Source organism: Taudactylus pleione, unplaced genomic scaffold (genome assembly GCF_031769625.1).
Source record: "Taudactylus pleione unplaced genomic scaffold, aTauple2 ptg000777l, whole genome shotgun sequence".
Lineage (NCBI taxonomy): Eukaryota > Metazoa > Chordata > Amphibia > Anura > Myobatrachidae > Taudactylus > Taudactylus pleione.
The window spans coordinates 979830-993089 of NW_028285179.1; the positions used below are offsets into that span (position 1 = coordinate 979830).

Genomic DNA, 13260 nt, shown 5'->3' on the forward strand with positions numbered 1-13260 from the left:
GTTTAAGTCTGTGCATTCACTCGTTCGGTGTAGGCACATCAATCATCCCCTACCATGCTCAACCTGACGTTATAGTCAGGTTGTACAGCATTTTCAGGCGATGATTGAGGTTGGAAACGACCAGTGGGAGCACGCATCGCTGGTCGTTTCCGACACAAAAGTGCACGAATACTGAGTCGTACTCGTGCAATCACTCAGTATTATCGCTAAGTGGATGTGTGCCTTAAATCCTCTCTGCGAGCGACAATGGTAATCCATCAGAATGCATGCGCAGTAATTAAAACATCGGCCAACTTGAGAATATTGGGTTTGCGTCCTGCATCAGGCCCTTAATTCGTTATTCACAATGTGTATGATTTGTGTACTGTTGTTTCTATTTAAATGTCTCCTTTACATTTATCTAGAGTAAGTTATTCATGGCAACCTATGGGGGTACAGAGTGATGGATATACTGTCTGCTTCTCATGGGGCTCCACAGGCAATTACTACATGTCTGCTGTTCATTTTTCTATAGTCTTTTATGGGCGGCCGATAAGGCTGCGGTTACACTTCTTCAGGTCACACATAAAGGGGCTGTGAGCAGCGACCAGCTCCTCCGAGTGGTCGGGGTGCCAGTGTAGGCAAGGCCGTGGATGCAGTTCCGGCCTACTGGAGCAATGATGATAATGCGGAGGGGGTGTGTCGGGGGCCGGATTGGGCGGAATCAGCAGCAGTGGCATGGATGGAGGGACACAATTGATTTGTCCTCAAGGAGGGAAGTTTGAATCGCCAGCCGTGTACTTCTTCCGCTGTTAGCATACGATGAGAGCCCAGGGTTATTTGCCATGGGACATATAATTAAAATAAATATGGTGTATGCATGAGCTCCCCTCCACCATGCCACCCCGAGTGTGCCCTCACCTGGCATCCCTCTAGTTGAGGTCAACGTGGAGCACCCATCTGTCCAGCCGGGGGATGGCGGCAATGGCCAACAAGCTGTGTGAGGCGGTGGAGAATGAAGATGCTCAGTAAGTGAGACAATACAGAGCAAGAATGTTATTCTAAATGAGCAGCTGTCTGTGTTCCTTACTTTGATTTATTTATGGGACATGTTTAACATAGTATTATATTATCCCTTATTTATAAAACGCTGGCATAGTACACAGCACTGTACGTTCATTTAGGTGATCATGACACAGCTGACATGAAACAGAAGGTAAAGAGGCAAAGTTGATTTGTTTTTTATAATCCAGTTAATCAATGTGTGTGTGTGTATATATATATATATATATATATATATATATATATATATATATTAGTGTGTGTGTGCCCTTATACATTTTTGCAGTCGTGATAAAAAGTCCCTCCCAACGCACCAGGTCCCGTGAGACTCTGCTAGTGCTGGGCGTCTTTATTTTTAGACATAAATGCGTCTAAGCCGCACCTGGCAGCAGATTGTGAGCGACACTTGTATATCTGTGTGCGTGTGAGTCCTTGGCTATGAAGTGCTACAATGTAGCAGGTGCAGCTTTTTTCATTCTACGGCCCCCATTTAATAATAATTGAATTTGCAATGCGATCAGGGCATGTCAGTACATGCCCAAATCAGACATAAGGGCATGTAATTGCAATCTTAATGCGGGCCATACACGCTACAATTATCGGGGCGATCCGCCTGATATCGGCGGATCGCCCCGATAATTGTAGCGTGTGTGCGGGGCACTGAGGGTTAAATATTGCTCGGTCGGGCATGCAGGATTGTCCAGCATGCCCGTCCGATGCGATATTTACCCGGAAACTGTCGCCCGCATCGGGCAGTGTATGGCCAGCGCGGCCGACAGACAGACATTTCCTGTGTTCCTTCCCCCGGGGGCGGAGCGCGGATGTCGGGCTATACACTGTGAGATTTCTCTCAGTGTATGCCGGCGACATCTGCGGCTGGCAGCCGGCCAGATAAAATGTCTGTCGGTCTGACAGACATTTTATCTGGCTGTGTATGCCCAGCATTAGATGGTGCTAGCTTTGGGGGCCAATATTTGGATGGCGTCTTCTTTAGATGGCGTTGGCTGCGGGGGCCAATATCTGGAATGCATTGCATTCCGGATATTGGTAAATCTGGCAGCATCGCATCCCCCATAGAAACCGATGGGGGATGCGGCTGTCAGTGGGAATGGAGGGATCACAGCAGGTATCTGAGATACCTGCTGCAGTCCCTCCTTTAATACATCAGAGGGATACTTAATACTTGAGGTAAACACCGAAAAATGGGTCATATCACCTTAAATATTCAATAATAAATGGGCCCCTAATTCTGTTATGGTTCATATCAGGGCCGTCCCTAGCCCCAATTTTTTGGTAAGCGAGTATATTTTTTGGCGCCCCCCTATGCAGTGCCTCTTTTACAGTGCCCCCAGTATTGGTCCCCCCCCTGTGCAGTGCCCCTTATATAGTGCCCCCAGTTGTAAGCCCCCTATGCAGTGCTCCCAGTAGTTGTACCCCTTATGCAGTGCCCTTTAAAGAGTGCCCCCTGTGATACTCCTCCCCCCCCCCTTTCTTTGTAGTGCCCCCAGTGGTAATCCCATTCCCGCCCCTTGTAGTGGTCCCTTCCTTGTAGTGCCCCTAGTAGTAGTCCCCCCCATTGTGGTACCCCAGTGGAGGCTTCCCCCCCATGCAAGGCCCCAGTAGTAGTCACCCCCTTGTAGTAGTCCCCCATCCCCCCCTTGTTGTGCCCCCAGTGGAGGTTCCCCCCCTATGTAGTGCCCCAGTATTGCACTTTATATAGTGCCCCCAGTGGTGGTCACCCCCCCTTGTAGTGCCCCCAGTGGTGGTCCCACCGGGTAGTGCCCCCAGTAGTAGTCACCCCTTGTAGTAATACCCCTCCCCCCCTTGTTGTGCCCACAGTGGAGGTTCCCCCCCTATGCAATGCCTCAGTTGTAGCCACCCCCTTGTAGTAGTGCCCTCTTTACAGTAGTCCCCCCCCCCCCCCTTGTTGTGCCCCCAGTGGAGCTTCCCCCTCCTATGCAGTGCCCCAGTAGTAGCCACCCCCTTGTAGTAGTCTTCCCCCCCCCCCCCTTCCCCGAGTAGACACACATGTAATAAAAATAAAAAACACTTACCTGAATCCCCGCTCCCGCTCCGGCCGCTGCCATTCGCTCCTCAGTCCGTCCTCTCGGGCCGCTCTGCATTATGGGAGAGACGTCATGATGTCTCTCCTATTACCCACTGTGGGAGCCGGAAAGCTCCAGCCCGGCTTCGGCAGTGGGCGCAGTAGCCAATGAGATTCTGACTGACTCTCATTGGCTGCTAATCAAAACAAACACACAGCTGACGGCGGCTGTGTGTTTCACTGTGTAGTGCTGACCGAACTCCGTCTGGTCAGCGCTACACGCACGGCTACAGGCCCTGGTTCATATACAGAGTCAGGTGCACACAGATATACAAGTGTCGCATGTCAAATTAATAGTCAGTCTGCTGGTGGATGTGTGACGCTAGCAGAGTAGCATGGTACCTGACGGCTCACTCACGCCAAGCAAGTTGTGCTGCACGTCGTAATGATGCTAGATGCATGAGGACAAATATGTATGTGTGTATATATATATAATATATATTACTTTTATATAAGTGTCTACAGACATACAAACCTGCCGTTTACATTGGTTCCTTTAAACGAAATATTCACTAACCTTTATTAGAATGCTATGAGAATGGAGGAAATATTCCTGCACTGTGTGAAATTATTGATGAAGTTTTTATGTTTTGTGCATGTAAAGATGGGTGTGACTGAAAAAGCAAAGTACTGCCCAGCACTTTAAGCATAATGTAACTTTGATCTTTGTACTGGAATTTTTAGCAGAAAGCTCAGTCATAAATCTTTCCTCATCACCACGTAATGTAGATGTTAATTTGTATTCCTTTATCTTTTATTTTCCATATTAAGATATTTGTAAACAACATTGCATTATTTATAAAAATGAATGCCACATACACACTAGACGATAGTTTGAACGTAATCGTTCAAAACATCGGCTAGTGTGTATGTGAAAAACGACCAGCAATGCGCGCTCCCGCTGGTCGTTTACGATAGCCCCAGTCAGCTATTCATGCAGCTCAATCTGGTGTTTTCGTGAGCAATGCCATGCTGCTGAATGCAGCATGGTCCTGCTCCCCCAACCCCCGCCAGCGTCTGTCGCTGGTCAGCATCGGCAAGTGTGTATACACTTGCTAATGCTGGCACCCCTGTAGGTTCCGCTGATGACGATATCGCTGCATACACACATCGTGTAGTGTGTATGCGACTTTACTCTAATTTGCAAATTTTTCCACAATATTGCAGAACATGCAATTTCATATGCTGCGTAATGCTGGGTGCACGCTATGCAATATGCTGTTCATTAAGCAGACAAACACTTATCGCATAGTGCAACGATATGTCTGTAAATGACGTTGTTCACAGATATATATATCACGTCGGCCCTGCAGCACAGCTGATGCCGAAATATCTTGCAGATATTTTGGTGCCCTGTGCCAGAAAAAGCATTGGTACCCCCCACCACCCCATATTTTAAATAGGGACGGCACGCCAAAAAGGGGCATGGTCTTGTGGGGGGGGGCGTGACCCCACAATAATATCCCTGATTCAAATTACGCCTTACAGTAGTGCAACCTTATTTACATTATACCACTTAGTAGAGCCCCTTCTACTCATTATGCCATACAGTGGTGCCTCTTACACATTACACCGCACAGTAGTGTCCCTTATTCACATTACGCCACACAGTAGAGCCCTGTATACACATTATGCCATACAGTAGAGCCCCTTACACATTATGCCACACAGTAGAGCCCTTTATACACATTATGTCACACAGTAGTGTCCGTGCACATTATGCCACAGTATTGCCCCTCACATATTATGCCACACTATAATGCCCCATACACATTATTCAACATATTAGTAGTGGACTTATATACATTATGCCACAGTAATGCCCCTAACATATTACAGAACAAATTATCAACCCCCCCAATCCCCTCCCTATGCCTCGATTAGTAAATCATGATTACATTTATTCCAGCCCCAGTCCCCAGTGTTCTTTCCAGCCCAAGCTCCCAGTGGCACTTTTAGCCCCAGCCCCCAGTGGCACTTCCAGCCCTAACATCACTTACCTTCCGCTGCCTGGTTCCCCGCACGCCGCCAGCCATGCAGCTCTCCTGCGGGAGAGATGTGACATTATGACGTCCTTCTGTCTCTTCCTGCAGACACTGTGGGAGACTTTTACAGAAGACAGTTGCCGGCACCGCTCACTCCAATATAAATATATAGCGGTGCACCCGGCAGTGAAGGGGTAAGGTGCATCCTACTAATGTGCATTGCAGCGGGCGGTAAGCATTGGGGGCACTTAGTACCGTGGTGGTGGCGGCCAGGTCCACCCACAGGGCACCTGCGCTTTGTGCGGCAGCACTGGCCACACCACCCTAGTTACGGCCCTGATTGGTGCATCTGGCTGTGTGTACAGGAGACCTGCTGACCGCTGACACATCTCAACTGGGCGGGCAAATTTAAATCACAGACATGTCAATCGGCCACTCAGACAGCGGATTTGTGGGTAGTGGATAAGTCTGCCTGGTGTATACCCAACATTCGTTTTCTAATATAATCACAGAGCAGGGCGCTTACCAGTCTTTATAGTAATTTAAAGATGCAGTTTATTTTAAATAAAAAATGTCATAGTGCAGTAATATTCAGCTGACGTTTCAGTCTTTGATATTGGATGGATAAGGTTGTGCCATGGTCAAGGTTCTTCAAAGGACCGAACCATCGGCTGAATATTGCTGTACTTTCTATTTAAAATAAACCGCATCTTTAAATTCCTGTAACATTAGTGACGTTTACAGTAATATTAGTTACAAACATTGTGGCTTTTACTGCGCGCAACTACTCTATTCCAAAGTTCTGTGGTAAGCAGTTCCAGACTTACTTTTTAGGTACTGGCATATCAACTGCAATGCGCATGTGCGGCATGGATGTCGCCACACAGCTATTTCCTGCATCTGAGAAACATGCTCAATAACCTTATTATAGGGACAGTGTTGCCCCTCCCGTGTCTCTTTTGCAATATCCAGCAATCCCCTTGGGTGTCTCCCATATAGCAAATCAAAAGGTGAGAACCCTGTGGTAGATTGTGGAACCCCTCTAATAGCCAGCAATAAATAGGGTAACAAATAATCCTAATTTTTCCCATCTTTATCTACCACTTTCTTTAGCATATTCTTTAACATTTTCTTAAATCTCTCCACTAAACAATAAGTCTAAGGCTGATACACGGAAATCCTTAGCTGAGTAACCTTAAACAGGTGGCACAACTCTTTCATGATTCTTGACATAAATGGGGGTGCCCTGATCATTTAGGATTTCCTTAGGTATTCCCAGTTTGCTAAAGATATTCTAGCTCCTCCACAGCTTTAGAAAGTCCACTAATGGACGAAATGCGTTGCTGTCCTCATTATATACCAGATTCCCAATACAGCCGGTTTAATTCATGCTGACAACTTGATGCTTCCACTTTCCTGAATAAAGAAAGGAGCCGCGTGCTGTGTATGGTATCTGCAGCCAGACGTAGACTTGCGTTACCCGACAGTGAGAAATCGGGCCGCCGCTGCTGAAGCAAATATGGATTCACTAGATGCAGCAGCTTTCGGAGCAGCTTAAGCGGTGAGCCAGTTGAAAACCACCTATTCCTGACCACAGTGCCCTCCAAACAGATGACTGTGAAATTACCAGGCTACTGGAGCAGCTTAAGCTCTGAGCCAGTTGATACCTATTCCTGGCCACAGTGCCATCTAAACAGGTGACAGCTGCATTAATAAGCTCCTGGGAATGAATAAGATTAGGCTCCTACTTGCATTTCAAGGGCAGTAATTTCAGATGGAAGATGGCAAAGAAGCTCAACTCACGGACCAGAGTTTCACAGTTTCAAAACTGTAAACTCCTCAATACTATACCGTATAAATAAACATAAGAGTAATTCATACATCAAGTTCACTTAGAACAATTTGGGATCTTTTGTTCCTGCCATATATGAACTACCTAATATTTTATTGGACACCCACTATAGGAAGGAGTCCAGGGTTGCGAAGAGGGATCCTTACAGATCCATCCGCCCCTGTCCGTCTCCTTCCGCCAGATGTCAGGGCTTTGTCTTTAGTTGTAGCCACTTCTTGGAAGTGGGCATGCATTTGAGAGCAGGTAAGCTTATCCATTTAGTATCCCCAGCAATGAAATCATTGTGCTTAAATAGGCATTGTGACACCCAAATGAGTCAAAATCTCAGTTTTTAATCAGTGGTCCTTGGCATCTGTAAGACTTAAGTCAAAATATGCCTTTTGCGATTCCCCTGACAGGAAGGGTGCCAAAAAGCCTTCTCACTGATTTTTAGGCCAAATCTCTCTCCCCGTTGTTATTTTGAAGTTGTTAGATAGCTTCAACATCATCACTCAGTAATTGTTTACAAAAAATTACTAGCCCATTTGGAGGTGTAGCTAGTTGTGACATCCATGGAAGCATTTCCAGACAGGGCTGCCAGGTGCTGCACCACCTCTTATTCCCAATTGATATGCTCACTAATATACGTTGTGGCATACTTGTGTATGCCAATTCTTCTTGTACATAAATGATTACACACACACACACCCGGCCCTAGGCATAGACAAACTAAGCAAATGCCTAGGGCATTGGAAAGCCTTGGGGCATCCAAGCCCACCTAGGGCCGGTGGAGGTTTAGTGCAGGCATGTCCGGGGCCATCTGCTGCCGGGCAGATACTCTGGCAGCTGCTACTGCACAGTGTCCACGATCGGAGATCACCTAACAGCTCTGATCGGGCCTGGCAGCAGTAAACAGTGAATGGGCAGCGGTGGAACAGCTGGCAGCAATTTGCGGGGGCGGAGTAACTAGACGGAAGCTAGTGGTCAGCGCCGGGTTGGCTCAGGGGTGTCACACAATTAGAATGAGCTTCTGCGAATGGGCCTTTGCGGAGCTTGGAGTAGTGAGTCACACCTCACGGCTCTGGGCTCCACTTCCAGCAATTATCACACGTAGCTGCAGCCTGCTAGCCTGAGACGGGAAAAGCGGGTCTGCCACCCGCGACTTGCTGTACCTTGAGTTGGACGGCTCTGCAGGCTGTGCTCAAGCAAAGTAAGTTTGGAACTTGGAGAGGGCCAGGGTGCTGTAGTGCTCACTGCTGGGAGAGGTGTGCTCTGCTGGGATAGGGGTGGTTGGGGAAGGTGGATGCTGACGCTGTGCTGGGATAGGGGGGTGCTGGGTGAGGTCCCCTTCTGTGAGGCCACACTTCTTTTCAGGATCTCACGGGGAGGGGGGCACCACCCAAAATCTTGCCTAGGGCGCTAATTTAGCTAGGACCGGCTCTGTATACACACACACACATTTTTAGACTTTTTTTTTTTTTTTTCTCCTTCAGGGAGGTAGAAAATCTCTTAAAATGCGAAGCCGATCCAAACCTGATACTCCCCAATGGAATTGCAGCGATTCACCTGGCTTCAGGGAAGGAGAGCGAGAGTGCCCTCAGATGTTTGAATGTAATCTTGCAGCACGGTGGAGATCCCAATGTCAGGTATGCCTCAATTAAAACTCATCTGTATAGACTAGGATTAATATGTGCTATATTTAAATAGAACACTAACTACATGGGAACAGAGGGCCTGATTCAGACCCGCTCGCGAGCGGGTCGATGTTGCCCAAGTGCGCATGTGCACGACGGAGGCGGCTCCGTCGTGCGCATGCGCGAGACCCGAATAACGACGGCCAAGCCGTCGTTTTGGGTCTCGCACCAAAGGGGGCGTGCTGTCGATGGTGATTGACAGCACGCCCCCTTTTGGTGGGCGTGCCGGGGGCATGGCTGCCCAGACGGAGGCGTTCCCATGGGAACGCCTACCATCTGGGGCCGGCCCCACTGACATCACTAGTGATGTCAGTGGGAGTGCTTTTGGCTCTGATAGAGCCAAAAGCACTCCTGGGCTTGCGGCAGACGAGACCCTACCACAAGGGTCTCATCGCAAGCCCGATGGTCGCGATGGTCTTGACCATCGCGACCATCATTTTGGCAGCTCGCTATAGCTGTGGGTGGTCACCCACAGCTATGCGAGCGGCCTGGAGGCCGCTCCAAAAAGTAAGAGGGACGGCCCTGATTCAGAGCTAGCGCTCTGTCAGAGCTTCCGGCTCTGAATCAGGGCCAGAGTGTTTTGTACACACTCAGGAGAGAGCCTGTGAGCAATTGTTGTAATAATGGACTAGTAATGGAAGACTTGTGATATGCTCTATTACTAATAATAAAATCTCAGCCATTCACTTTCTCCTGTGAGGGAAGAAGCTCTTTCCTGTCCCTTTCAGAAGTCAAATAAAGAGGCTGTAAATAATGAGAAGTGTTTTGCTAAATTAGTGTGATGGTAAGTATTATTTGGGGGCCTGTTATATCTCCAGGTTGTTTCTAAGCACAAGCACAGTAGCCCAATCAGTTAAAAACAAATAGACTAACAATTGCGATTTTATTACAAGTTTCTTGCAAAATTACTCAATATTTCTTCTTCGGGTCCATAGGGTCCACAGGATCTACCGTGGGGTATGTAGTTGGAGTAATCCATTGCACCAAACAGCTACAGCTTTCAAGCTCCCAGAATGCATAGGGCTGCCTCCCTATATACCCCGCCCCCAGCCACAGGAATTCAGTTTTTCTACTTCAGGGTCCATAGGGTATCCACAGGATACCTTGGGGTATAGGTGTGACGTCAGCCATCGGGCACCAAAGAGTTAAGCTTTCAGCCTCCCAGGATGCACTAGGTCCCCCTCCTATACCCCGCCCCCGAGCCAAGGCATCCCAGTTTCGTTTGGTGCCCGGCCGTAGTCGGAGGCACCTGCTAGAGGGGGGCTTAGAAGAGCCCCTGAAGCTTTTTCTTCATGCAGCTGTGGCTGCACATCTGGATGAACAGCATGGACAGTCAGTCCTGACGTCCATGCTGTCTTCCCTACACCCCGCCGGTACCAGAACGCCGGTACTGATCCGGGGATGCTGGTGGACATCTGGGGTCACAGCTAGCGGTGACCCCAGATGTTCGGGACCATGGCCGGATTCAAGGGGGACAGGTAAGCAGCGGGGTCCCGCGGGGGGTCCCCGCTGATCACATGGTCCTAAGTCCCCAGGCAGGGGGCTCCCTGGGGACTGGCTGCAGCGTGGAGCCAGACGACCAACCTGCGCTTCCACTACCCCCTGGGACAGCGGACCGCAGCAGAGCGGTAGCGCTGCGGAGTCCCAGGGGTTAAATGCATGCCAGGGGAGCGCGCCTTCCCTGTCTCACAGCCGGCGCCTCCCCCGCTGCACACAGCCCTCTCTGCACTGTGCTGACTGGCCCTGTTTCAGTGCTCCTCCCCCAGGCCAGCCTTCTCTCTGCTCCTCGGTGGCCATCTTTTCTGAAGCATGGTGAACGCTGCTGGAAGCCTGCATTGGAAGCATCGTGGTCTGGGTCCCCCCGCATACCTCTCCTCTGCTGTGGTCAGGTCTGTGTATGCAGCGCTGTTTCCTACCAGGCCCTGTGTCTGTGTAGTTGAGTGATCAGCGCTGTTAGTGCAGGAATTGTTATTTCTCTGCATTGTATGTGACTGTGTTAGCGCTGCTGCCTGTAACTTTTTTTCTAAACTGTCAGCTTTATACTGTCCCTGTTTTTTCTGCTAAGCCCTTGCGGTGCGGTGCTGCAGGGTGGTCTCTCGCCTCTTAAATATATAATTGGTGAGAGGGGTCACATACGTGGTGCCATCATGTCTGAAAGTGATTTTCCCCTCCGGCTACAGTGTACTACGTGTAAAGTACCGTTAGCGGAGGGGGAGGGTAGCGCGGAGGGCCTCTGCCGGCAGTGTTTGTCTATGGCGCGGCCTCTTACGGTTACTGCACCGGTACAGGAGCCGCCCTGGGCTTGTTTCGCTCAAGCGCTTACAGCCTTAGTGGGCCAGTTAGCTCCGCAGCCCGCGTTTACGCCGATGGGTTTGTCCCAGCAGTCAGTGGTATCGTCACCCATGCAGGGTTTCCCACGACAATTGGTGGTACCCCACAGTCTCCCTATTTCCCCGCTCCCGGTTTCTCAGGAGCCAGCGTGGGTTAACTCCCTGACGAGTTCTGTACAGCACTTGTCGGATGTGTTGCAAGGGGAGTCTGTGATGCGGCCGCATAAACGGCCGGTGGCGTCTCTGTCGGCTCCTTATGAGGATGACGAGGGGACGTCTGATGATGGGGAGATTCTGGATCCTTATGATCAGGAACCTCTCCATGCTAAGGACGCTGATGCTAAGTCCAAAGTATATATTCCTGGACTTATTCGAGCGGTCCGCACAGCCTTGGTGATTGAGGACGAAGTTCCCCCAGCGGCTAAATCTAAGTATGCCTTTTTCAAAGATGTGAAGGGCGATGCCACAGTCTTTCCTCTTTCGGGTCAGTTGGTGGACCATTTAGAGGAGGCGTGGAAACAGCCTGGCAAAAGATACCAGCCGCAGAGACGCCTGGCGGTGGCTTATCCGTTCGCGGATAATTATTTTGCAAAGTGGGAATCCCCTCCACAGGTGGATTCTCACGTGACCCGTCTTGTCCGTAGTGCCACATTGCCGATGCCATCCATGTCCTCCCTTAAGGATGCTACGGACCGTAAGGTGGAGATCTGCCTGAAGTCCGCTTATTCCCTTGCGGGGGGGGGCAGCACGGCCGGCTATGGGTTGCCAGAGCGATGGAGCGCTGGGCGGATTCATTAGAGGCTTCTTTTGATTCCGACTGTCCGGCCGAACAGGCAGAGTTGATTGGCAATCTCCGTGATTCGGCCACCTACATCAACGAGGTGGCCCTAGACATTAGTACTCTGGTGTCTAGGATTTCCTGGAAGGCGGACGCAGATTCAAAAAAGGGTCTGGAGGCGTTGCCGTTAACCGGAGAAGTTCTCTTCGGTCCGGATCTGGATAAGATTGTGGCCACGCTGGCGGCAGCCAAATCGGCTTGTCTCCCGTCGGCCGCTGCTCCTTCTGGTTCTGGACCATCGTCCTTTCGGTCATCTAGGGCCCAGGGCAGGCCCAAACCACAGTCGTTTCCTCGACAGGCTGGCCCTAAGAAATCGGTCAAGCCCCGGAAGCAGACATGGAGTACCAGACGTCCGGCCCCCAAGCCTGATGACAAGCCTGCGGCCTGACGGTCCGGCCTCCCTTTGGGGGATCCCAGGGTGGGAGGCCGCCTGCTGCAGTTCGCCCAGTGTTGGTCGACCACTACGACAGACACTTGGGTTCTGGAGGTGGTCTCCCACGGGTACGCCCTCTCCTTCCGGCACAGACCCCCGGCTCGATTCTTCACCACGGGTCTACCATCAGACCGGAACAAGGCTACGGAGCTGCAGAAGGTATTGCACACTATGCTCCAGGCTGGAGTTATAGTGCCTGTTCCATTCTCCCAGAGGGGCCAGGGTTTCTATTCAAATCTTTTTTTGGTACAGAAACCCAATGGGTCGTATCGTCCGATTCTCAACCTCAAAGCACTCAACAGGTCTTTGCGGGTACCGAAGTTTCGGATGGAGACCCTACGGTCCATCATTCTGGCGCTGGAACCTGGGGACTACATGGTGTCATTGGACATACAGGACGCTTACCTGCATGTCCCTATTCTTTTGCGCCATCAACAGTTCCTCAGGTTTGCAATCCGCAGCGACCACTTCCAGTTTCGGGCGTTACCTTTTGGCCTGGCGACAGCACCACGGGTTTTCACCAAGGTGATGGCTGTCATGGCGGCTTCTCTGTGGCTGCAGGGAGTCCGCATGTTGCCCTACTTGGATGACCTGTTATTGGTGGCAGGATCTCCAGAGCTCCTGTTACGCCACTTGGACCTGACCATTGCACTGCTGCAACGGCACGGCTGGCTAATCAACTGGCAGAAGTCCACTCTAATCCCGTCTCGGAGGATTCTGCATCTTGGAGCCTTATTGGACTCGGGACAGCAAAGGATCTTCGTGACGGAGGACAAGATCTCTGCTTTACAGTCAAGGGTGCGCAGTTGTCTGCACATTCGCTGGGTATCCCTACACTCGGCGATGAGGTTACTGGGCTCCATGGTGTCGGTGTTCGACATGGTGGAATACACCCAGTTTCACTCCAGACCTCTGCAGCACCTGATCCTGTCCAAGTGGAACGGGCTGCCTCAGTCTCTGAAGTCCCAGACGATTGTGCTCACCCCGGAAGTTCGCCTGTCCCT

General features: G+C 50.4%; 1 protein-coding gene across 4 annotated transcripts in view; it reads left to right on the plus strand.

The window, feature by feature from the left end:
• The first annotated feature begins 703 nt into the window (after positions 1-703).
• Positions 704-13260, plus strand: part of ANKLE1 (ankyrin repeat and LEM domain containing 1) — a 55511-nt gene continuing 42954 nt past the window's right edge. For all 4 annotated transcript variants that reach the window (XR_015872779.1, XM_088457711.1, XM_088457709.1 and 1 more), the window contains exons 1-2: positions 704-1007; positions 8455-8607. Coding sequence is in view for 3 of the 4 variants with exons in the window: in XM_088457711.1 (XP_088313837.1) it covers positions 955-1007; positions 8455-8607 (206 nt within the window). In the remaining variant the exon portion in view is untranslated. The remainder of the gene's footprint in view (positions 1008-8454; positions 8608-13260) is intronic.